Here is a 27,387-nt window from a genome sequence, read left to right as displayed (position 1 = left end):
TCGCTTCCCGGCCATTGCCGAGGGATTTTTATGTTTGTAGTTTTGGTTCTATCAGATCCACAAATGCTTTTGTTGTTTTGATTTAATTTGCTTTTATATATTCTGCGTGTAGTTTCTTTTGGCAGCGCTGACTGCAGTCAGATTACGATTTGCGAATGCAATCCAGGGCTCAATTAAAGTTTTAAGATATTGTTTAATTAAATGTTATTTTGTTGTATTTTTTTTTGTTTAACGTCCCGTTTATGTTTTAAGATTTATTTGTTCATCTATGCTAATGTTTATATGTTTAATGTTTCACTTTACAGTTAGGCAATAAATTATAATGATTTTCTAAGAGATTTTGTAGTTGAACTCGGGCTGGGGCAGCACCGGTAGGAATGTGGAAGGGGCCGTGGGAAGAGGTCTCCCCAGGATGAAACGGCCATAGGTAGGGTGGGCATTGACCACAACAACATCAGTTTTTTTTTTTTTTTTTTTTTTTGTGTTAGTGGTGGTTTAAAGCATCGAAAGCCAACTCGGAGCTGAACTAGCTTGCCGAAGTCTGGGACTCTAACCCAGTAAAAACTCCACCCCCTCCCCGCTTCCCCGGCGGTACTGCCGTTAGGTATTACTTCGCCGGGGGGGGAATGCCCTTAGGGCTCTCTAGGATTCTATCCTATTGGAATTTCGCAGTCTTTCTGCGATGCGCAGTTTTTTGAGTACTATTGTGGCCATGTTGCAAACCGCAGACCAATTTACTTCTGATTCAAGCATAATGTCCACCAGGTTACAAGCGGCTGGCGTCCTCCCAACCCTTATGCTCAGATCTCTTCGTTCATTTTCGAATCTCGGACAGACAAAAAACACGTGTTCTGCGTCTTCATTATCCGACTCGCAGAGTGGGCAGTGCGGATAACGTTCATGTTTAAAACTATTCAGATAGTATTTAAAGCATCCATGTCCCGTCAACAGTTGCGTTAAGTAGTAGTCCACATGTCCATGCTTCCGTCCCAGCCATCTCTGCAGTTCTGGGATAAGCTTGTACGTCCATCGTCCTTTGCTACTATTTACCCACCTCTCTTGCCACTTAGCAATGGTGAGTTCTCTGCACCTTTTCCGTACGGATTCTGCAGTTGCGACCCCTGTGCTGCCCGCGCGGATGTTAGCTGATTCCACTGCCAGCAGATCAATCGGTATGCCTCCCGATATTACCAGCGCCGCGTCATGGGATACCGTGCGGAACGCACAGCATACCCGTAGTGCACACAATCTCTGCACGGAGTCGCCGTCTTGCATATAACTTCCATTTTTTGTGGCTCGAGCCCATATGGGAGCAGCGTACATCAGCGTCGATGTGACAGCACTAACCAGTAATCTACATCCTGGTTGCCTTGGTCCCCGAGTGTTCGCCATAATTCGCGATATCGCGGCCGCGGTCCTACTTGCCTTGCCACTAGCGTACGCTAGATGTTCTTTGAAAGAAAGCCGGTGGTCGATCATGACGCCCAAGTATTTTAGGCTTGGGCGCGATGTAATTGTGGCTTCTCCAATTTTGATAGTAGCTGCCTCCACTTTCTGCCTGCTACTTATCAGGACTGCTTCAGTCTTGTGCGCTGCCAAGGCGAGTCCCTTGGAGTCGAGCCATGCGCTTGCTCTTTTCCCCGCTTCATTGCAGATTTCTTCCGCATCTGGGAGTTTCTTTGCCGTAACCACTATGGCCACGTCATCCGCGAAACCAATGAGTCGTGCCCCTTCGGGCATCGTGATCCTAAGTATCCCATCGTACATGACATTCCATAACAAAGGGCCTAGGACTGATCCTTGGGGAACTCCCCCGGTGACCCTGTGGGTCGATTGCCCGGAATCAGTATCGTACAGGAGCAGGCGGCCTTCAAAGTAGCTCGCTATTACTCTCTGTATATACACTGGTACATTTAAGTTGCTCAGTGCATTTAGTGTGTGGTGCCAGCTGGCGGAGTTGAAAGCGTTTTTTACATCCAACGTTGCCGCTAAGCAGTACTGCTTAGTGCCGTACAACCACCTTTTCCCCTCAATGGCTTTATCTGCGATTTCACACAGTTTACCGACGGCGTCGATGGTGGATAACCCCTTCCGAAAACCATACTGCATCTCTGAGAGGCCGTTGGTTTCGGCAAGGGCACCTTCTAGCCGGGAGTGGATTATTCTTTCGAGAATTTTACCCACCGTGTCCAGCATGCAGAGTGGCCTATACGAAGAAGGCTCCTCCGCGGGTTTTTCCCCCTTTGGTATGAGTACCAGCCGCTGTGTTTTCCAGCGGCTAGGGAACACACCTTCCGTTAGGCATGCGTTATACATGTCAACGTACTCTTTAGTATTTGCTTTTATGGCAATTTTGAGAACTTTATTCGGGATTCCATCTGGTCCCGGTGCCTTGTCGTCCAGTATTGTCTTCAATACCTGGAGGACTTCTTCGGCACTTGTGAGCTTTATGCTCGCCCTGTTCACGATCAGTGAGGTCCGCGCCATACCTTCTTGCTCTGGGAATAGTGTTTCCACGATCCTTTTTAGGCTGACTGGGCATGTCGGTGATGGCCGACTAAATACCCGCAGCCGTTTTGTGACGAGTTTGTATGCGAAGCCCCATGGGTTGGAGTCTATTTCCTCGCAGATATTTTTAAAGCACCTGCGTTTGCTCTCTTTTATAGTTTTTTCCAGGGCTCGTCTCTTTTCCCTGAAGTATATTTGGAGTGCCTCAAATTCGGGCCTTCCTCTTGAGCGTTGGTATGCGCGTCTTGCCCTGTGGCAGTCTTTCCTGGCTTCCGCAATGGATTGGTTCCACCAGTATGCAGGTCTTCTTCTTGATGGGTTTTTCCCTCTTCTCTGCATAGATGCATCACAGGCTACCTTGGTGTACTCTGCGATGTGGTTTGCCCTTTCTTCAGCTGAGCCGCTTGTGGAGAGGTCCTCGAACAACATCTGTACCATCTCCACGTCTAGCGTTTCTATTTTGTACCCTGGCACGGTCTTAGGGACTCGTGGTGGGCCACTTCTAGAATTTATCGTGCAGATTATTGCTGCATGGTCACTACCCGTGTAGGTGTCACTAACCTCCCAGCTGGAGCCCGGGGCCAATCCAGTGTTCACAAATGTGAGGTCAATGATGGAACTGGTGCCGGCTCTTGAAAAAGTCGGTTTTGTTCCAGAGTTCAGCAGCACTAGGTCAAGTGCGGCGAAGCTCTCGAGTAGCGCCTTTCCCCTCGCGTTGGTTCGGGGGGAGCCCCACTCCGTAGCCCAGGCATTAAAGTCCCCGGCAATTACGGCGGGGCGATTTTCCCGGGCGTCTTCTGCAATCTCTTCGATCGCAGATGTTGCCTGGGGGAGGCTAAGGCTTGGCGGCAGGTAACAGCTATAGAAAGATATACCATTCACTTGGGCCCTAGCGAAGCAATTTCCGCATTTTTTCTTGCTAATCTGTCGCCTTGGATTACCGCAGCTCCATATTGCCGATTTTTTGCTATTATTTGTTACCCATTCTCCGGAGTTTTTATTCCTGTATTGCTCGCTTATGAGTGCCATGTCTACGTTTTTCTCGATGACATTTTGCTCTAGCAACGATTGGGCAACCTCGCAATGGTTTAGGTTAATCTGAAGGAACTTCATTTACCCCTAAGCCCTTGCATAGCCCTCCTGAAGTACGGGCATTTCCCACTCATTGTTGGGTGATCGCAAACTTTCTCCTTTTTGCGTTTGCATAGCATGCAGCAGGCCTTTGCTTTGCAGCCTCTGGCTTGGTGCTCCTTTGCGCCACAGTTGTAGCAGCATTTTGAGCAGTCCTCCTGGACCCTGCAATTCCCTGCTACATGGTTAAACTCCATACATTTAAAACACCTTTTAGGTGTTAGCTTTGGGCGGACTCTACACCAGGTCCATCCCAGCCTAATTTTGCCCTTCTCCAAGAGTCGTCTCCCTATGTCGGGCATAACTCTTAGTGTGGCGGCTTGGGTGCCTCCGTATGCCACCCTTAGGTTTACCACCGCGGACTCTGGCAGTTCCACATCAAATTGTGATTGAACCGCACATAAGATGTCTGCTTTGTCGGTGGTCTCATCGATGTCTTTTACCTCGATCAGCATTGTCTCAGTCAGCGCTCTGACGTCGACATTGTTGCCCAGGACGGCCTTCATTGTGGTCTGAAGCTCTACGGTTTTAGGGTCAGAGACCTTGTTTAGAATCACTAGGAGTTCCCCCTTTGCTGTTCGCCTAACGGCCTGTACTGCTTGTCCTAGCTCCTTAAGCTGCGGTTCAGCCTTAACCTTTTTAAGGATGTCGGCATAGGACCCTCCAGCAGAGGCTGCGATGACTATCGCGTCATTCCGTGGCGGTCGCACCTTGGGCTTCCGGACCTTTTGCTTCACCTGTGTCCACTCCTCTGGCTTCTTCCCAGGTTTTTGGGGCTTGCTGGTGCTAACTGTCCCAGCATGTTTCCCTTTCTTTACCCCTTGACTGGCATCACTTGCCGGTGCCTTATGCATCGCCTTTTTCGCTGGTACCGCTAGCGTCATCCCAGTTTCTTGACCCCTGGGTCGCTTGCTGGTGCCGCTCGCGAGCACTTCTGCGCAGGTTTTTTTTGCTATCTCCTTAGCTTTTTCCTGTTCTTCGACTATGCATTGCACAGCCGACAGGACTTCCCTCTGGAGATAGTCGATTTCGTCGACTATATCCCTCATGGGGTTAGTAATGGAACGCTTTCCTTCCATTAGCTTCTTCAGCTCCCTGGCCTTTGATCCCAGGCCCGTCAGCTGCTTCAGCATATCCCCCTGCTCCTCATCTGCAGCTTTTGGGCTGCTTTTATCTCCTGCTGGGGGGGTGCCGGGCTGCCTGCCACTGCACTCCACCCTTTTTTCTGGCGATCTCGCCATTACGCTGCTTTTTTTAAAAGGGTCAGCTCCCGTGTTGGCCCAGTCAGGTAGACTGGACAAAGGCGTGTGGAAGCCGTCGGCATTAGCCGGCGCCGCCAGGCCTTTGTTTGCCGGCGTGCCTCCACTATTGGTTGGCCCAACCCCTAGGCTAGCGCCAGGGTGTTGTGCCCCCGATCCCCTGCCCGCCATTTCCCCGCCTGGGGAGTTCGACGGTACTGCAGTAAGCTTGGATCTTTACCCGCAGTATCTGCTGTTTTCCGATCGGACTTTAATATTTTTATGAATTATTTAATAAAAAGGATAAGTTTTAGTACTAAGGCTTATGGTTTTTATTTTCTAATTTTTTTTAAAGAGCCACCCAAAATTCCCTACGTGCTACGGCACGCACTTATTTATGTGCTTGGCCTGCACCCTGTCCGAAGCTTGCTGCTATAGCACCCGCAGCCCCTTTCGCACACTACGATCAGCTGGTCGCGCTAGCGCTTTCCACCACTGATTTAGTGTTTGCGAAAATAGAAAGCGCGAGTGAAAAAATTTGGCAACTGCTAAACAAACAACGAGTGGAAAGTAAAAGAGGCAGAGATGCCTCCCCTCGTCCACCTACGACCGGTCCCTGCCTGGCCGCCAAACCTGTTGGGGATAGATTCACAAGCTGCTCCTGGATGTCGTCCACGGCCTCCCGTCCACCAGCTGATGTCCAGGTGCGTGTCCCGAGTGCTCCACGCCGGATGGCCGGCTGCGCTTCTGGTTTTAAGCTGAAAACTTCAAGGAATAAACGGAGCGATTTTAGAACGCGTCCGCACTCTCTGCTTTCACAACTCTCGTCCAACAACATCAGTGGTAATGTTTGAATGTGTGTGTGCATATGAGGTGTCAGTTCGTAGTTTCGTTATCTCCGGTTGTAGTTGTGTCTTACAGTGCATGTCTATGTGTATCTGTGGGGCATATTTTGTCGCAGCACGCTAATTTTAAGATAGGTTGACAACATTAAGGCATTTTTCGGTGCAACACCCCTATACCATCCCCTCAAGCCGACGAGCGCAGCCGAAACATAAGAGCGTGCGTTGCATCGAAAGTTTTTCCAGCTGCCATTGTAAACGTTGTTCATTACAAATGTGCCATCCACCCGCGATCTCAATATATGGCTATGTGGGCGGCAGACAGATTTAAGCATTATTGGCGTTAGAGGCTAACTTTTTATGTTAAAATTTTTTTTCTACCATGAAAATTGTGGGCGCTACAGGATTAGGCGGTTTGTGGGCGGTAGAGTATGCGCGGCATATTCGCGTGACAAACTTGCGCTACAAGGCAACAGAATCTGAAATCCCAATTTTATCTTTGATAGATTCCGAGATATCTGCGTTCATATTAACGATTTTTTCTAGTTTGTTGGCGATTAGTGGGTGTGGCAAACTTTTTTTTTGGGTTAATCGATATGTATTGATGAAAACAATAAATTTCTGTTAATTTTTATTCTAGCATTAAAACCGTAGGACGCACCGTTTTTGGCGGTCTGTAGGCGTTGTAGTGGGCGTAACACACTGACGAAACTGCATTCCTAGTCCCAGAACAGTAGCTTTTATAGTTACCGAGATCACAGCGTTCATACGGACAGACGGACATGGCTAGATCGACTCGGCTAGTGATCCTGATCAAGAATATATATACTTTATGGGATCGGAAACGCTTCCTTCTATCTGTCACATACATTCCGACGAATCTAGTACACCCTTTTACTCTACGAGTACCGGGTATAAGAAGTAGATGTTTCGGAGCTAGTAACAATTGCTTGGCCTCGCTCATGTAGATACTCATTTAAAAGATTAGCTTCAGATTACGAGAAATAGAATGAATGTTTGTGGTTAGACCAGAGGACGTCGTGATTGACTGAATTAAATGCCCTACTGTCAACTTGTTCTCGGGTATCATATTTAATTTTTATAGAGTTTTTTGAGAGCCGTTAATTGTTCAAGAACCTTTGACAAGAATGGAAGAATACATATCGGTCTTTATTCTGAGTTTGATTTGGGAATAGTAATAATTTTCGCATTCTGCCAATCCACAAAAAAAGTTCAAATGGTGTTAGTAATGTATGTAATAAATGGCAAAAGCTTGAGTAACAGAATCTTTAATCATTTTGGGAAGGTATTGTCTAATCTTCTTGCAATCGACTTAACTTAACAAATTAATTGAAAGACGTGACAGACATTAACAGAAGCAAAACTAAAGCTAATATTACAATTTCTCAAAGTAGATTTCTTCAGGTAAGTATTTTCAGTAATTTCAGGTACTTCAATATCGGCAAATTTATTGTTTAGATCAATAATACGAGGGTTGTCCGATAAGTACTTAGCCTCCAAAAGAAAAACGAAAATTTTGGAAAAGAAGCGATTTATTTCTCAACATAATCTCCTTTCAGCTCGATACACTTGACCCAGCGATGCTCCAACTTCTTTAACCCGTCTGCAAAATAGGCCTGTGTGGCGGTGACAACCTCCTCATTCGACGCAAATTTCTGTCTAGGGAGTGACTTTTTCAAGTTTGGAAACAAAAAGAAGTCAAACGGCGCCAAATCTGGAGAATATGGTGGATGGGGTAGCAGTTCGTAGCCCATTTCGACGAATTTGGCCTTGGCGAGGGCGGAAGTGTGAGCCGGTGCGTTGTCCTAATGGAAGAGCACTTTTTTCTTCGCCAAATGGGGTCGTATTTTCTGCAACTCGGCGGCGAATCGGCCCAATAATTCGGCATACTACAGCCCTGTGACCGTTTTGCCATTCTCCAGGTAGTCGATGTAGATCACACTTTGTGAAAAACGGTGGCCATCACCTTTCCGGCCGATGGGACAGTCTTCGCCTTATTCGGAGCAGGTTCGCCGGGTGAAGTCCACTGTTTCGACTGTTCCTTGGTCTCTGGTGTATACCAGCGGATACATGTTTCGTCGACGCTCACGAAACGACGCAGAAACTTCTCGGGCTGCGCTTAAACAGCGTCAAACACTGATCTGAAGTGGTCTCACGGTTGCGTTTGTTGTCCGGAGTGAGCAAACGCGGCACCCATCGCGCCGACAGCTTTCTCATGCCCAAAATTTCATGCAGGATATGACCAACGCAGTCTTTTGACATGCCTACTGTCTTAGCTTTCTCGCGTATCTTCAATCGGCGGTCTGCCAATACGAGATCGTGGATTTTTGTCACGTTATCCTCCGTGTAGCCGTTTTCGGGGCACCTGGGCGTGGCTCATTAAAAACCGACGTGCGACCACGTTTAAACTCGTTCAAGCCATTTTTGACGGTCGAAAATCCGCGGACAAGTCCGATTCCACACGCAGTCAAAACAAAACTACCTTATATTAGTGGCTGCAGCGCCAACTTTTTTTAACAACCGGCTTCAGTGATATTAAAAAAAACAAGGAAGAACGCTATAGTCGAGTACCTCGACTATCAGATACCCGTTACTCAGCTAAAGGGACCAAAGAGAAATGGAGATATGCAAGCAGCAAAGCGAGATTAAAATGAGCCACCTACCGGCGGTAGACAGATTTGAGCGTTATGGGCGTTAGAGTGGGCGTGGCAAATAATTTTTGCGGTCAATCGATAGGCATTGACGAGACTAATACATTTCACTTAACATTTTTTCTAGCATGAAAATTGTGGGCGACACAGGCTTAGGCGGCTTGTGGGCGTTAGAGTGGGCGTGGCGCCACCTACCGGGGGTAGACAGATTCGCGTAACAAACTTGCACTGTGTACAATGCTACGGAATCTAAATCTGAAATCCCAGTTCTCTATCTTCTATATTTTCTAAGATATCCGCGTTCATATTTACGATTTTTTGAAGTTTGTGGGCGGTTTGTGGGCGTGGCAAACTTTTTTGAGTAAATCGATAGGTATTGATGAGGAATGAGCATTTCAGTTAAAATTTTTATTCCAGCATCAAAACTGTAGGAGCCTCAGTTTTGGGCGGTTTGTGGGCGTGGCACATTGCTGAATCAAACTTGCGCTGCATGTCAAGTCTCAATAGCCTAGCTCTTCTAGTTTCCGAGATCCCAGAGTTCATCCGGACGGACAGACAGACGGACAGACGGACATGGCAAGATACTTTATGGGGTCGGAAACGCTTCCTTCTGCCTGTTACATACTTTTCGACGAATCTAGTATACCCTTTTACTCTACGAGTAACGGGTATAAACACCAAAGCTATAATTTGTTTCATATTATTTTTCCACCAATTTTCCGATCGTTCCTGTGACAGCTATATGATATAGTCTTCCGATTTTGATAAAACTAAATTCGAAATTCAGATCTAATTAAATAATGTTATTTCACCTTCCGGTCGGAGGCACCTAGCGGATGGCTAAGCTGTCAGAAAGCCGTAAAAAGTGCCTAATAATCGAAAGTTTGCTACTTTGACCATTCTACTTTTCTCATTCAACTCGCTTTAGTAAAATGTTCACGCTTAACGCATATACAGGCTTTTTTATATTGCATGGTGTCTATAGAGACAGTTTAAGAAAATGTATTTGTTAGATCAAATGTATGATCAAAAGTTGAGGATGCTTAAGGGCTTTACGGTTTCAAAATAAAAATAAATTAATATTTACATATTAATTATACCCGATACTCCTAGAGTAAGTCCATTCACTAAAAAGTAATAGCCTGATAAATGAATAAATAGTATTGTATTTAGACAGCGCAAGTGTATTTCAACAGGGTGTCACCTACCTAAATTTCGTACCCACTTGTACAACTAAAGCTACAGATTTCTGCTATATGTCGTTGAAATGGTATTTTGAAATACTGTTTTCACTCAAAATAAAATTACACCCAAAAGTCAAGGAAATCTTCAAGAAAAGCTCCCTATATATTTTAGGGTAAGATATTTTCTAAATTGTAGGGTAATTTTACTTAACTATAGGGTTATTTTAGCTACATTTTATGGAAAACATTTTTTTTCTAAAAATAGAAATATTTAAATAAATCAAAACATGTTTATTCTAGATATATTTTTGCATATACGTATACATATTGTAGGCATCTTAGTATTGTATGTGTGTTATGATGTAAGGGTATATAAATGTTGGTTAAGTGTTCGTAGGTGAAGTAACTGTCGTTATAAATGAGAACTGCAAGGGAGGGGGATGGGGAATATAAAAAACTTTAATTACTTAACAAGAGAGAACGCTATAGTCCAATACTTCGACTACCAGATACCCGTTACTCAGCTAAAGGGACCGAAGGGAAATGGAGATATGCAAGCAGGAAAGCGAGATTTAAATGCGCAACCTACCGGCGGTATACAGATTTAAGGGTTATGGGAGTTAGAGTGGGAGTGGAAAAGTTTTTTTTGGATCAATCAATAGGTATTGACGAGACTAACACATTTCAGTGGCCGCCCCAGGTTTGGGCCGTTTGTGGGCGTTAGAGTGGGCGTGGCACATTCTCGTAACAAACTTGCGCTGCGTACAAGGCTACGGAATCTAAATCTGAGATCCCAATTCTCTATCTTTGATAGTTTCTGAGACATCCACATTCATGTTTACGAATTTTTGAAGTTTGTGGGCGGTTTGTGGGCGTTAAAGTGGGCGTGGTAAACTTTTTTTGGGGCAATCGAGAGGTATTGATGAGAACGATTTCATTTCAAATTTCTATTCTACCATCAAATCTGTAGTAGCCACAGATTTTGACGGTTTGTGGGCGTTAGAGTGGCCGTGGCACTCTGCGTTCATACGGACAGACCGACAGACGGACATGGCACATAAATTGGTTTTGGCAAGCCGAGCATTGCACAGTGGTTCGGCTTGTATGGAGCTGCGGCCATAATTACTTTTAGTTATATATTGTTACAAAATTTTCCCCAAAATTAAAAAAAAATATTATAAATATATGTATGTTATAAGAAATGGCCATATCGTACGTCTATATGATATAGCTGCTATAGGAACGATCGCCGCCGTGACGACACCTTTTTTTTCCACAACCAACTTTGAAGTCTCATTACTTTTTGAACAGCCCTCGAGGCAATTTATTTTTTTTATTTACTTTGAACCTTTTGTAATACAATAAATAAAAAAAGGTTTTTTGCGTTTTCAAATAAGATTTTTTTTAAAAAGGGTCCAAAAAACGGGTTTTGAATGAGAAGACCCCCTTAAATAGAAAATTAGTATGCAAATTTTTTCTTATTTTTAGAGGTATGTTATCTAAACTCCCAGACTATAAGGTTGGTGTAGTTTTACATTTGCTGCCATAGGAAAAATCAACTATTTTGTTTATATTTCATAAATTTAAATATCTTCCCCCGTCTAATTCTCACGCTATACACCTACTAAAATATTATCATATAAAAAAATCATAAATTAAACAATAATATTGTAAGCCAATTTATTATATTGATATTTTCAAAGCTATTAACGAATTAATATAATTATAACAAAGATTTATAATGTTTCTTCAAGTAAGTTGATTTATCCTTCTTTCCATGTTTTCTTTGCCCAGTTATAAATGGGTCCGACCGTAAAATGAGTGTGTTCAATATGTCTGTGTTTGTTGCAATCCGTGACATTTTTCGGCTGTGATACAATCTACATTTTTTTAATTCCTTTTGGAGGACAATTGACTCCATTACATTTAGCCAATCATATTGATATTGTAAAAGTAACGATTTTTTCCGATCATACCGAGTCCAAAAAGCAGCAATTCTTTTGCATATGTAGCCAATCGATTTAAAAAGTTCGTTGAGCTCGAAATTGTAGCCGTCGATAATTTCCCGTAATTTCGCAGCGTTGCTACCACCTTTGATGTACCATAAATTTTAAATATATTGTCGTGAAAATACACAATGATACGAATCTCCTTTGGGAATGCAAGCAAAAACTATAAAAGAAAAACGGAAAAATAATTAAAATAATTTTAAGTAAAAGAAATAAACAGACAAATAGAAGCTGTAAACAATCACAAAAGACGAACACAAAGACACAAAAAAACAGAGACACAAAAGACGACACAGGGGCTCCGCTGCAGCGCGCTGGCAAAATTTGACCTTGAAAAAATAAGAAGTCGTGTTAGCATATTAACGATTACAACTACATTCGCAACATTCCGCACCTAACTTTAACGATTTTAAAATCTTAAAACTCTGATAAATATAAAAAAAAAACCTTGTTTGGAATCGTGTGGTGGGATCACAACTAAAACTTTAGGTAAACAAATTTGAGACACACAAAACAGGTACAAACAAAGAGGTTTCACATATCAAGTTAGATTTTAATAATTTCATATCAAGTTAGTATAAATCAATTTCATAAAGTAAAATAAATACCTTGAGCTTCAAAATCCATTTTGAATACTATAAACTTATCAACTTGAACAGGTACCAGTCCGATTTGAAGTGCGCTTTTGCTTTGAAATATTTCACCACAGCTCCGATGCGCTGTTGAAATGAACACGTGTTCATGCTTTTGATTCTATTTTTAGAATGTACCGTTGGGTTTCCAGCGAAAACCGGTTTGCAAATTGGAAGATTGGACATTTTAGAGACAAACTGTGTAAATTTAATTTAAATATTTTCCAATCGGTTTTTTTGATTTTTGGCCTCTGACGGAACCACTGCATTGTATTCATGTGGTGAAAGCAGACAAAAACATGTGAATTCCCCTTGTTTAACTCTGTACCAATAGCGTTTTAGGTATCTATGCATTTTAATGCAATTTATATTAGTGTAGCCATTCAAATTCATAGTAAAGATCAAAAAGGATGTCATTGGGACTCGAACCTGCGTTGTTATCTGACCAATCGCTTTAATCGTCTGCGCCACGGATACATCAGCCCGGCCGCTAACTTGCTCTGAAACAAAATATTTCTGAACCACGGATCAAAATCAAAAATTTATATTTTGCAGAAAATATATATAATTTTTTGAAAAATATTTTTTGTTTTTTTTAGGGTAAGAATCATTTTAGGGTTATGGAAATCATAGTTAGACAAGGTGATCCAAAAAATTTTATTTTTTCGATAGACTTTCTATTTTTTGGGAAATAATTTATATTTGTAAGGAACTTTTATCTTGTTTGTAGGGCGATTCTAGTTTATGCTAACTATTTCCTATATTTAAGAACAGCTTTCTTGACTTAGGGGAAATTTCCTTGACCTTAGAAAGAATTCTCTTGTAATAAGAAAAAATACATTTTAGTGGCGATTTTCTAAAATGTAGGTACAATTTTATTTCGAGTGTATGCCTCTCTTATGTAGTTTGTTTAAATACCATAGTTTAAAAATTACTGCTAAACGTTTTTTTAATCTGATTTTTAAAGCTTTTCTGATCTCAAAAAGAGATGTCTCAGCTTTTTACTACTTTTACAACTTTTTAATCAACAAAAATGGCCACTGTTTGTGTCCAACCGATTTAGACTCTTCTGGTCACGCCGCGGGACAAGGAGCTAGTGAGCTCTTGTCGCAGGCACGGGGACGCTATGATGGCAGGACAATCGCGTCGCGGCAATGGTATCGATGGTTACTGCGATGCCAGACCACAGGCGATATGGGAACCGCGCAGAGGTCGAGCTAACGTAGGTTAGCTGCTAGTTGATATATTGTAGTATTATGAGCCCTGTTCCCGGATGTAAAAAGTAGAACCGCAGAGTTATAAGTTGCGTTGATAATTGATTTGTTCTTAAATAGATTACATGCCTATACACTACTTGTCTAATGAAAGGTGACACGATCAGTGCATTTTGATTATGCTAACAGTTTGCATAGTTGTGAGACGTCGATTTATGACATTTAATATGGTGATCTGCAATTCTCATCTGTAGTCTGTGCAACTTGTCGCCTGGTACTGTTTCCAACTTAGCTTCTGCTTGTTTTGTTGGATGCTGGTCACGTTAAGCAAAATTGGGTCACATTTACCAGTTCAGAGCAACTAACGCTGCCTGTGCGTCGAATTTTGATAGAATATGATAATAGCTAAAAAAAATAGCAAGTGTTTGTGCCTAACACAAGCAGACAAGAGGGTAATGATCCCTTGTCGCTGGCACGGGGACTCTTTGCTGGCAGGACGATCGCGTCGCGACAATGGTAACGAGGGTTACTGCGATGCCGAATTTTGCTCGGTTTGCCAAACCCAATTTATATGCAACATTGGCCCAGTACGTAGTGTGTTCACTCCTCTCTCGGGAGACTCGGTTTCGATCCCAACGGCGCACAAATAAAATTGTACGTTTTTCTTGGAAGATAGATTATTTACTAATTAAAGTATTCAGGTAAACTAATTTAAGACCGTACACTGTGAAATTAATTAACTTAACTAACTTCTGATGTCAAACCAAAACACCTTAACAAGGTAAAAAAAAAATAGTGACAATCTATTAAATAAATACACTTTCTAAGTTATTCTCATTCGCTTCATCAAAATCGTACAGCTATTTGCCTACACAGCCATAATGTATTGCGGCAAAAGAAATATTTAGTTTTCTTCAAACATGTCCAACATCGAAAGGTACGGAAGCATGTAAGTTGTATGACACAATATTTAGGGGCTCTTAACCAATTTATAAACAACTTTGAGCCGAAAGCTAATTTCCAAATAGCTCTGACAGACCCGAGCTAAATCCGTGGTCAGCTTTTTCTGTCAACTACGCTTCCAAATCATTCCCACCCAGATCAGTTTCACGCAGTCCGCATCAAACGGATGCTGTAAGCATCCAAGCGGATATTGTAAACATCGGAGTCCCAAAGCGAGCCCTGAGACCGCAAAAGTAAAAAACATTCCGAAGCGAGCCCTGAGTCCGCTACCGTAATCAAAAAGATTCCCAAAGCGATCCCTAAAGTCCACTAATGTGAACACCAATTTCCGGCCGAATTTGGACTTAAAATTTAATTGGCAAATTGCATCATCCTATTTTTCGACTCTCTTGAGTCATTCTCGTTATCAATTTTTGGGGATAAATCTCTTAAGCCGAGGTTTGATTATTGATCATTGAACTCGAGGCAAGGCAGTCCGTTTTTGTGATCCGAATCGAGCAGATAAATAAATCGAGTGAAAGTAAAAGAGCAGTGAATTAGATAAGTTTTACCTATTGAAAAATTGTTATAGTGAATAAGTGATAATAAAAAATAAAAATAATTTTTTTTAAATAATTCACTAGTGAGAAACTTAATTTGTATGCAACATCCGAAAAAAATTAGTTTTCAGTGTTGAATTCAAAGCCTTTACCAGCTCTGTTTCATCACAAAAATTCTTTCTAACTCTAACAAGCTTAAACTTATAATTTATTGAGCATGTCACACAGGACAATTTATATTGTGAACACATTTGCTTATTGTTGTGCTATTTTTTTTTTTAACAATATGACAAAGTATTGCCACTTAGAGTGGGCGTGGCACATTCTCGTAACAAACTTGCGCTGCGTACAAGGCTACGGAATCTAAATCTGAGATCCCAATTCTCTATCTTTGATAGTTTCTGAGACATCCACATTCATGTTTACGAATTTTTGAAGTTTGTGGGCGGTTTGTGGGCGTTAAAGTGGGCGTGGTAAACTTTTTTTGGGGCAATCGAGAGGTATTGATGAGAACGATTTCATTTCAAATTTCTATTCTACCATCAAATCTGTAGTAGCCACAGATTTTGACGGTTTGTGGGCGTTAGAGTGGCCGTGGCACTCTGCGTTCATACGGACAGACCGACAGACGGACATGGCACATAAATTGGTTTTGGCAAGCCGAGCATTGCACAGTGGTTCGGCTTGTATGGAGCTGCGGCCATAATTACTTTTAGTTATATATTGTTACAAAATTTTCCCCAAAATTAAAAAAAAATATTATAAATATATGTATGTTATAAGAAATGGCCATATCGTACGTCTATATGATATAGCTGCTATAGGAACGATCGCCGCCGTGACGACACCTTTTTTTTCCACAACCAACTTTGAAGTCTCATTACTTTTTGAACAGCCCTCGAGGCAATTTATTTTTTTTATTTACTTTGAACCTTTTGTAATACAATAAATAAAAAAAGGTTTTTTGCGTTTTCAAATAAGATTTTATTTAAAAAGGGTCCAAAAAACGGGTTTTGAATGAGAAGACCCCCTTAAATAGAAAATTAGTATGCAAATTTTTTCTTATTTTTAGAGGTATGTTATCTAAACTCCCAGACTATAAGGTTGGTGTAGTTTTACATTTGCTGCCATAGGAAAAATCAACTATTTTGTTTATATTTCATAAATTTAAATATCTTCCCCCGTCTAATTCTCACGCTATACACCTACTAAAATATTATCATATAAAAAAATCATAAATTAAACAATAATATTGTAAGCCAATTTATTATATTGATATTTTCAAAGCTATTAACGAATTAATATAATTATAACAAAGATTTATAATGTTTCTTCAAGTAAGTTGATTTATCCTTCTTTCCATGTTTTCTTTGCCCAGTTATAAATGGGTCCGACCGTAAAATGAGTGTGTTCAATATGTCTGTGTTTGTTGCAATCCGTGACATTTTTCGGCTGTGATACAATCTACATTTTTTTAATTCCTTTTGGAGGACAATTGACTCCATTACATTTAGCCAATCATATTGATATTGTAAAAGTAACGATTTTTTCCGATCATACCGAGTCCAAAAAGCAGCAATTCTTTTGCATATGTAGCCAATCGATTTAAAAAGTTCGTTGAGCTCGAAATTGTAGCCGTCGATAATTTCCCGTAATTTCGCAGCGTTGCTACCACCTTTGATGTACCATAAATTTTAAATATATTGTCGTGAAAATACACAATGATACGAATCTCCTTTGGGAATGCAAGCAAAAACTATAAAAGAAAAACGGAAAAATAATTAAAATAATTTTAAGTAAAAGAAATAAACAGACAAATAGAAGCTGTAAACAATCACAAAAGACGAACACAAAGACACAAAAAAACAGAGACACAAAAGACGACACAGGGGCTCCGCTGCAGCGCGCTGGCAAAATTTGACCTTGAAAAAATAAGAAGTCGTGTTAGCATATTAACGATTACAACTACATTCGCAACATTCCGCACCTAACTTTAACGATTTTAAAATCTTAAAACTCTGATAAATATAAAAAAAAAACCTTGTTTGGAATCGTGTGGTGGGATCACAACTAAAACTTTAGGTAAACAAATTTGAGACACACAAAACAGGTACAAACAAAGAGGTTTCACATATCAAGTTAGATTTTAATAATTTCATATCAAGTTAGTATAAATCAATTTCATAAAGTAAAATAAATACCTTGAGCTTCAAAATCCATTTTGAATACTATAAACTTATCAACTTGAACAGGTACCAGTCCGATTTGAAGTGCGCTTTTGCTTTGAAATATTTCACCACAGCTCCGATGCGCTGTTGAAATGAACACGTGTTCATGCTTTTGATTCTATTTTTAGAATGTACCGTTGGGTTTCCAGCGAAAACCGGTTTGCAAATTGGAAGATTGGACATTTTAGAGACAAACTGTGTAAATTTAATTTAAATATTTTCCAATCGGTTTTTTTGATTTTTGGCCTCTGACGGAACCACTGCATTGTATTCATGTGGTGAAAGCAGACAAAAACATGTGAATTCCCCTTGTTTAACTCTGTACCAATAGCGTTTTAGGTATCTATGCATTTTAATGCAATTTATATTAGTGTAGCCATTCAAATTCATAGTAAAGATCAAAAAGGATGTCATTGGGACTCGAACCTGCGTTGTTATCTGACCAATCGCTTTAATCGTCTGCGCCACGGATACATCAGCCCGGCCGCTAACTTGCTCTGAAACAAAATATTTCTGAACCACGGATCAAAATCAAAAATTTATATTTTGCAGAAAATATATATAATTTTTTGAAAAATATTTTTTGTTTTTTTTAGGGTAAGAATCATTTTAGGGTTATGGAAATCATAGTTAGACAAGGTGATCCAAAAAATTTTATTTTTTCGATAGACTTTCTATTTTTTGGGAAATAATTTATATTTGTAAGGAACTTTTATCTTGTTTGTAGGGCGATTCTAGTTTATGCTAACTATTTCCTATATTTAAGAACAGCTTTCTTGACTTAGGGGAAATTTCCTTGACCTTAGAAAGAATTCTCTTGTAATAAGAAAAAATACATTTTAGTGGCGATTTTCTAAAATGTAGGTACAATTTTATTTCGAGTGTATGCCTCTCTTATGTAGTTTGTTTAAATACCATAGTTTAAAAATTACTGCTAAACGTTTTTTTAATCTGATTTTTAAAGCTTTTCTGATCTCAAAAAGAGATGTCTCAGCTTTTTACTACTTTTACAACTTTTTAATCAACAAAAATGGCCACTGTTTGTGTCCAACCGATTTAGACTCTTCTGGTCACGCCGCGGGACAAGGAGCTAGTGAGCTCTTGTCGCAGGCACGGGGACGCTATGATGGCAGGACAATCGCGTCGCGGCAATGGTATCGATGGTTACTGCGATGCCAGACCACAGGCGATATGGGAACCGCGCAGAGGTCGAGCTAACGTAGGTTAGCTGCTAGTTGATATATTGTAGTATTATGAGCCCTGTTCCCGGATGTAAAAAGTAGAACCGCAGAGTTATAAGTTGCGTTGATAATTGATTTGTTCTTAAATAGATTACATGCCTATACACTACTTGTCTAATGAAAGGTGACACGATCAGTGCATTTTGATTATGCTAACAGTTTGCATAGTTGTGAGACGTCGATTTATGACATTTAATATGGTGATCTGCAATTCTCATCTGTAGTCTGTGCAACTTGTCGCCTGGTACTGTTTCCAACTTAGCTTCTGCTTGTTTTGTTGGATGCTGGTCACGTTAAGCAAAATTGGGTCACATTTACCAGTTCAGAGCAACTAACGCTGCCTGTGCGTCGAATTTTGATAGAATATGATAATAGCTAAAAAAAATAGCAAGTGTTTGTGCCTAACACAAGCAGACAAGAGGGTAATGATCCCTTGTCGCTGGCACGGGGACTCTTTGCTGGCAGGACGATCGCGTCGCGACAATGGTAACGAGGGTTACTGCGATGCCGAATTTTGCTCGGTTTGCCAAACCCAATTTATATGCAACATTGGCCCAGTACGTAGTGTGTTCACTCCTCTCTCGGGAGACTCGGTTTCGATCCCAACGGCGCACAAATAAAATTGTACGTTTTTCTTGGAAGATAGATTATTTACTAATTAAAGTATTCAGGTAAACTAATTTAAGACCGTACACTGTGAAATTAATTAACTTAACTAACTTCTGATGTCAAACCAAAACACCTTAACAAGGTAAAAAAAAAATAGTGACAATCTATTAAATAAATACACTTTCTAAGTTATTCTCATTCGCTTCATCAAAATCGTACAGCTATTTGCCTACACAGCCATAATGTATTGCGGCAAAAGAAATATTTAGTTTTCTTCAAACATGTCCAACATCGAAAGGTACGGAAGCATGTAAGTTGTATGACACAATATTTAGGGGCTCTTAACCAATTTATAAACAACTTTGAGCCGAAAGCTAATTTCCAAATAGCTCTGACAGACCCGAGCTAAATCCGTGGTCAGCTTTTTCTGTCAACTACGCTTCCAAATCATTCCCACCCAGATCAGTTTCACGCAGTCCGCATCAAACGGATGCTGTAAGCATCCAAGCGGATATTGTAAACATCGGAGTCCCAAAGCGAGCCCTGAGACCGCAAAAGTAAAAAACATTCCGAAGCGAGCCCTGAGTCCGCTACCGTAATCAAAAAGATTCCCAAAGCGATCCCTAAAGTCCACTAATGTGAACACCAATTTCCGGCCGAATTTGGACTTAAAATTTAATTGGCAAATTGCATCATCCTATTTTTCGACTCTCTTGAGTCATTCTCGTTATCAATTTTTGGGGATAAATCTCTTAAGCCGAGGTTTGATTATTGATCATTGAACTCGAGGCAAGGCAGTCCGTTTTTGTGATCCGAATCGAGCAGATAAATAAATCGAGTGAAAGTAAAAGAGCAGTGAATTAGATAAGTTTTACCTATTGAAAAATTGTTATAGTGAATAAGTGATAATAAAAAATAAAAATAATTTTTTTTAAATAATTCACTAGTGAGAAACTTAATTTGTATGCAACATCCGAAAAAAATTAGTTTTCAGTGTTGAATTCAAAGCCTTTACCAGCTCTGTTTCATCACAAAAATTCTTTCTAACTCTAACAAGCTTAAACTTATAATTTATTGAGCATGTCACACAGGACAATTTATATTGTGAACACATTTGCTTATTGTTGTGCTATTTTTTTTTTTAACAATATGACAAAGTATTGCCACTTGCGTTGACTCGATGTGGAATCATACTTATAACACTTAGCGAGTAATTAGACTTCAGTACAAATATTAAAATTCGTTGATCATAAGAATGATGCTATACATTGCACCTTAAATAAAATAGTAAATGGGTGCCAAAAATATTCTTTGGGTATTTCGAAGCTATTTAATCAAACAAGTCATGTTTTCATTAACGATATATTAGTTATTTAGAGGTTTTCGTAATAAAGATCTTTATATAAAAATATATTTTGTAATAATAATTCAAAACACGAGAAAACGCTATAGTCAAGACCTCGACCGTCTGACCCGTTACTCAGCTACAAAAGAACCACCATAGTTCATTCCTGTCGGCTGTTAACGAGATTTCACTAACACGTCACACAGCGTGAAATAAGGTGGCCTATTCGCTGCATGAATACATATCCATCGCTCCCGCCCTCTATTGAATATGCTTATTATTTATTATTGTTTATTTATTATGAACGGTTGAATAATTTTTGGCATGTAGATGAGTATTGGTAATAAGAGAAAAACATTATTTAATTTTTTTTTTTAATTATTAATAATTATTTTTAATTTTTAATAATTAAAAATGTCGGTGCCAGACGGGTTTTAGGGTTAGTGATCCTAATCAAAAAAATATAAATACTTTATGCTTTTCGACGAATATAGTATACCCATTTACATACGAGTAACGGGTATAAATACTGCGTGGAATTGTCCAAAATTCACTTGTAACTTTAAACTCAAAATTTTTATGATTTCTAAAACTTAAAAATTACTCTTTTTCTTAATCCTTGAAATAAGATTCACCTGTGGTCCAGAATTTTTTACAGCGCGACATGTTTGTAGCTGACGTGTTGGCCCTTGTAATGATACCTTGGCGATCGCGAGCAGAGGATATCCTCTAGGGTTGCTGATTTGACAAGTGGCCGCTGATCCACAGTTTTCAACCTTATGAGCAGTAGATAAACAATTTGTGCATACTCCTACTTGAGTAATGGCTTGACGCCGCGTTTTGGGGTCCATTTCCTGGAAACGGCTACATGCTCTAAGATGATGTTGTCTTAGGTGACAAATCTTACAGCTCTCTTCGTTGTGAACTGACTGATGGGTCTCCAGCATGCAAGCGCCGCGCTCAATAAACGTCAGTACACTCCTTAACGTTTTAGTTTCCGTTGGCGCAGAATTTTCCAGTGCACCTAGAGCCTGCTGGTAATGTTGATGATGATTCCAATTCGTTGCATCTTCTCTGCAACTGTCGGATAACCGTGTCAACCGCGGAGTCTCTCTTGATTTGATCTGCTGTTGTAAAATTGATGTTGGTCGAAGTTCGCTCGGGGGCCTTCGGAAGCCCGCTTCCATGTTTTTTTTTTTTTTTTTTCTTGGTCGTTGATGCACTGTGGTCAGTACAAACAAGTGGCCCTACGACACCAAGCAATGCTTGTTACGCGCGGAGTCCATCACCGTTTTGGGCGAGTAAACATAATCGCGGACAAAGAAAAAGACAATGTAACAATAGACAATTAAAAATACAGGTCAATATACGAATAGACAAAATACATCAAGTAAAACTAATTAGTTACTAGGGAGGATAGTATTATTGATTTAAAGATAGGAAGTGAGTCAGTAGTAGATATTAGATGATATAGTCTATTATAATCATTGCAAAGTACTCTAAAAGGATCATGCATTGCGTAATTAGAGATACAGTGATTTAATACTAAAGGAATATAGTTTCTAGTGAATCTATTTGGCACATTAAAATGCAGGCGACCCAGTAACTCGGGACTCTCTACATCACCATGAATAAGATTTCTAATAAACGTAATACCAAGCATAGTTCTACGGTTAGCTAACGATGGTAAGTTAATTAGAAGTAGTCTACTAGAGTAGGATGGTAGTATTAGGCTTGTATCCCAGTTAAGTATCCGTAAGGCAAATATTAAGAAGTTTTTTTGAACAGACTCAATGCGGTCTTTATGCACCCCATATTGGGGACTCCAAACAGGAGCGCAGTACTCAAGAATTGGTCGGACTAATGAAATAAACAAGGTCTTTGTGACATAGGGATCATCGAATTCCTTCGACCGCCTGTTGATAAATGCAAGCACGCCCCTGGCTTTATTTACCATAGTAGTAATGTGATCGGAAAATTTAAGTCTAGGATCAATGTAGACTCCAAGGTCGTCAGCATGCGTTATCCTATCTAACGCACAACCACTCAAAGTATACGTTAAGTAGTGGGGGCTGTCACGATAAAAGGTCATTAGTTTACACTTAGAACCATTTAAATTGAATTCATTATCCATGCACCATGTTTGAAATGCATTTAGATCCGATCATTATATCGGATCATTATATTGCAGGCCCAACTGAACGTCATCTGCGTACATATGAACCCGTGACTTCGTTAAGACTAATGGAAGGTCATTTATAAATAATGTAAACAGGAGCGGACCAAGATGACTTCCTTTTGGTACACCGGAAGTAACTCGGATTAGGGATGACAAAGAGTTTTTAAAAATGACCCTTTGAGTCCTATCATTCAAATAACTTAAAATCCACCTAAGAAGATCACCTGAGAACCCTAAAAGGTCCAATTTCCGGACTAAAATCGGGTGACTTACAGAATCAAACGCCTTACTAAAATCAGTGTAGACCACATCAGTCTGACGATTCTTTCTAAAACCTCCTATAACAAATGAAGTAAACTCCAAAAGGTTGGTTGTCGTTGACCTACGTTTTATAAATCCGTGTTGACAAGAGGAAATAAGGGACCTACAACTGTGTTGTAAATGAGGCGTAATAATGTTCTCAAAGAGCTTCGGTATAGCTGATAGCTTTGAAATACCTCTGTAATTACATGCGTTCAATTTACTCCCTTTTTTATGAAGCGGGATAACAAACGATTCCTTCCATCTGTGTGGGAAATCTGATGTTTCTAAAGACAAAGTAAACAGTTTGTGCAATGGTCTACACAAAGTCTCAGCGCAATACCTAAGCACACATCCAGGGACTCCGTCAGGACCCGGAGAGTAGACTGGTTTGACCCTTTGCAATTCTAAAAGAAGTGAGCTTTTACTTATAACAGAACAACAAATAAAGTTTGATTTAGGAATGACATATGGGTAAGACTGATCTGGAGGACTTGATTTTGAATAGGTGGTTTGAAAAAACTGTGCAAAAAGATCGGCTATGGCTTGATCAGTGCTAGCAGCCGAATTTTCAAATTTAAGTGATGATGGGTAACTAGAAGATTTACGCCTTGTGTTAACAAAATTATAAAACTGTTTTGGATCCAGTGTAAACTGGGTCTTGCAACGAGCTAAATAGTTTTTATAACACTGGGCGTTAAACACGGTGAAATCAGACCGAGCACTTAAAAAGGCAGCTTGCATTTACTTACATTTTTAAGTCGAGCCAGCTCTTTGTTAAACCACGGAAGTTGGTTTGAAATTTTAGGATAATACGTAGGAACGCATGTATCAAAAACTTCGTTTAATATGTTATAAAATATATTAACCGCTTCATTTATATTAGTTCTTAAGTACAGATTGCATAGATCCAGTAATCGTCCTAAGAAATTTAAAACATGATTTACTTGAGACAATGAAATATCAAGCAAACCGTCAAGAAAATCATGCTGCGTTGAAGGTAACAATATATTTGAGGGATCCAGTGTAAACTGGGTCTTGCAACGAGCTAAATAGTTTTTATAACACTGGGCGTTAAACACGGTGAAATCAGACCGAGCACTTAAAAAGGCAGCTTGCATTTACTTACATTTTTAAGTCGAGCCAGCTCTTTGTTAAACCACGGAGGTTGGTTTGAAATTTTAGGATAATACGTAGGAACGCATGTATCAAAAACTTCGTTTAATATGTTATAAAATATATTAACCGCTTCATTTATATTAGTTCTTAAGTACAGATTGCATAGATCCAGTAATCGTCCTAAGAAATTTAAAACATGATTTACTTGAGACAATGAAATATCAAGCAAACCGTCAAGAAAATCATGCTGCGTTGAAGGTAACAATATATTTGAGGTTTCGACGGTGGACCATGTCGCCCTAGGTATATTAAAGTCCCCTAAAACTATTAACTGATCCCTATCTGATAGTTTACTTGAAATAATCTGGATAGCGGACAGATTCGCATATGTCGGGAATTCCGATGATGGCGGAATATATGAACATGTTATGTATATAGAAATACCCGGAAGGGATAGTTTTATACACAGAAATTCAATGTCATTTGTTTCGTCGGACGTTATTACTTCAGACGTTAATTCTGAGTCAACTGCAATTAAAACTCAACCTCCACGTCGGGACGGACGATCAATCCTGTAAGTTGTGTACTTACTTGGAAATACTTCGGAACTTAGAACTTCCGGTTTTAACCAGGTTTCAGTAAAAACAATAGCATGGGAAGACAAGGAAAAACTATCAGTATACAATTTGGTCAACTTACTTTGTAAACCTCTTGTATTCTGATAAGAAAGCTGAAAAAAAGAATCTAGTTTTTTGAGATAGATGAGGATGTAGATGTGGATGGCTCTTTAAAGGGATTTCCAACTTCCTTTGAACGAATTTTCTTTTTTGTAGCTTCGTACTCTTTAACAAAATGCCAACAGGCCAAAAATTGGCTGAGCACATAGTTGCAAAATGAGCACAGGGAACACCGATCTTAAAAGATGATACTTCCCTAGCATATGGAAAATTAAATCGTTCAACCTTTAGATCATCAATCTGAACTTTGTTACGAATATATATTCTTGGACGTTGATGCACTATGGTCAGTACAAACAAGTGGCCCTTACGACACCAAGCAATGCTTGTTACGCGCGGAGCCCTAAACCGATTTGGGCAAGTAAACGAAATCGCGGACATGGAAAAAGACGACATAACAATAGACAGTTTAAAATACACATACATACATTTACAAATTATTGGAAGATAGAAAATACATAAGTTTATCATAATTAGTGGCATTAGGGCTATCAAACAGTAAGACGTGACACAGTGCATTATAGTCGTCACAAAGAACCCGAAAAGGATCATGAAGGGCAAATTTGGATCTACAAATTGGCAGGGACAATGGACGAAAACGACGAACTGTTCTACAGGGTACATTCCAGTTGAGGGAACTAAGAAGGAAGGGAGAGTCGACATCACCGTTAATTAATTTATGCAAAAACATAACTCCATGACACTTTCTACGATGGTTCAGGGTTGGTAAGTCCAGCAGGCGCAACCTCGCATGATAAGAGGGAAATCGACTTCCTGTGTCCCAGCTTAAACCTCTCAAAGCAAATAAAAGGAATTGTTTTTGAACGGACTCTAACACATTTTGGTAACAGCTAATTTGAGGTGACCATATACACGAGCAATATTCCATTGATGGACGAACAAGAGAAACATACAAAAGCTTTGTTGTGTATGGATCATCAAACTCCCTTGACCAGTGCTTCATAAACGCCAGGAGACTTCTGGCTTTGTTAGTTATAGTAGATATATGGTCTTTAAAACTAAGTTTATGATCAAATAGAACGCCAAGATCCTGAACAGAAAAAATACGTTCAAGGGCGTTATTACCGATAGAATAAGAATACAGAGATGGATTACAACGATAAAAGGTCATAAAGTTACATTTAGAATAGTTCTAATTCAACATGTTAATGCACCACGTATACAAATAATAAAGATCTAATTGAAGGTCATTATATGAATTAGGTAAACACATGGACAAACATAGCTTGACATCATCTGCATACATTAAAACAGTTGACGATTTTATGACATAAGGTAGCTCATTAATCATTAAGCCAAAAAGTAAAGGTCCCAGGTGGCTACCCTGTGGTACTCCAGAAGTAACATTAATTATTTTGGAAATTTTATTATTAAAACAGACCATTTGAGTTCTATTAGAAAGGTAGGAAAGTATCCACTCTAGTAGGTTGGGTGGAAAACCTAAAAGGGACAATTTATAAATAAGAATCCTATGGTTCACTGAATCAAAAGCTTTAGAGAAATCGGTATAAATCACATCAGTTTGATGATGTGTCAGAAAACCTCTAGTAATTAAAGACGTAAATTCAAGTAGGTTTGTAGAAGTAGAGCGACATCTAGTGAAGCCATGCTGACAAGGTGAAATAATAGACCTGCAATGATGCTGCAACTGACAGGTAATAATTTTTTCAAAAAGCTTAGGAATAGAACTGAGTTTAGCAATACCGCGATAGTTTGAGATATCGGACTTGTTCCCCTTTTTAAATAATGGGATAATAAAGGATTCCTTCCATATGGATGGAAATCTACATTGACTAAGGGACAGATTAAATATCAATGTTAAGAGAAGAGCAAGATAAGATAAACAATTCCTAAGTATACAACTTGGTATTCTACCAGGACCCGGTGAAAATGAGAGCTTGAGAGTATTAAGACTCTGAAGAACATCAGATCATCAATCACTGGTTTGAAGATAGAGTTCAAATGAGGTAGCGGGTATGGATAATCTTTGATAATGACATTATTGCATTTCGTATAAGTGAATTAAAAAAAGTCTGCGAATAAGTTGCAAATATCATTATCATCAGATGCTACCTTATTATTGAGAAAGAGAGAGGGAGGGAAGCAGCTAGATTTTCGTTTAGAATTGACGAAAGAAAAGACAAGCTTAGGATTACTTTTGAAATCCCGCTTACAACACGACAGGTAATTTTTGTAACAATCAGTATTGTACTGGACAAATTCCACCTTAGCTGAGCTATATTTGGTGAAGTCTGTCTGTAAGCCGGATATTTTAAACCGTTAAAATAGTATGGTTTTTTTATTCTTCAGATAAGAGGGACATGTTCTTCAAATAGACGGTAAAGGATCTCATAAAAGTACCTAACTGCATCATCAACAGGAAGGTCAACTAGAAAGGACCAGCTTACTGTCGATAAAGATTCCACTAGTCTGCCGTAATCAGTCCTCTTAAAACACAAACGAGGCTGTACATTTATTGCAGTCCTAGGATTATTAAAAAATCCATTAATACAGAGCTGAAGGGTAGGATGATAACAATCTTTAGGTAAAGATAGTGGCGAAATACGACTGACTTCAGCATCGCTACTATCAAAAACAAAGATTAAGTCAAGAAGACGACCAATATGATTGGGAATCCTGTTAACTTGCTGCAAAGATAGTTCAACAAGACCATCA

At 39.7% G+C, this 27,387-nt stretch overlaps 1 protein-coding gene across 11 annotated transcripts in view; it reads left to right on the top strand.

The window, feature by feature from the left end:
• LOC139353985 (tyrosine-protein phosphatase non-receptor type 21-like) overlaps nucleotides 1–27,387 on the top strand; it is a 358,621-nt gene that overhangs the window by 163,391 nt on the left and 167,843 nt on the right. The window contains exon 4 of one of the 11 annotated variants that reach the window (XM_070998190.1): nucleotides 7,300–7,353. The exons of the other annotated variants lie outside the window; for them this stretch is intronic. Within the exon in view, the coding sequence (XP_070854291.1) occupies nucleotides 7,300–7,338 (39 nt within the window). The 3' untranslated portion in view covers nucleotides 7,339–7,353. Of the gene's footprint in view, nucleotides 1–7,299; nucleotides 7,354–27,387 lie in introns of those variants that run through there. 11 annotated transcript variants of the gene reach the window in all.

Source organism: Drosophila suzukii (assembly GCF_043229965.1).
Source record: "Drosophila suzukii chromosome 2 unlocalized genomic scaffold, CBGP_Dsuzu_IsoJpt1.0 scf_2c, whole genome shotgun sequence".
NCBI classification, from domain to species: Eukaryota; Metazoa; Arthropoda; class Insecta; order Diptera; family Drosophilidae; genus Drosophila; species Drosophila suzukii.
This window is presented reverse-complemented; position numbering and strand designations above follow the sequence as displayed.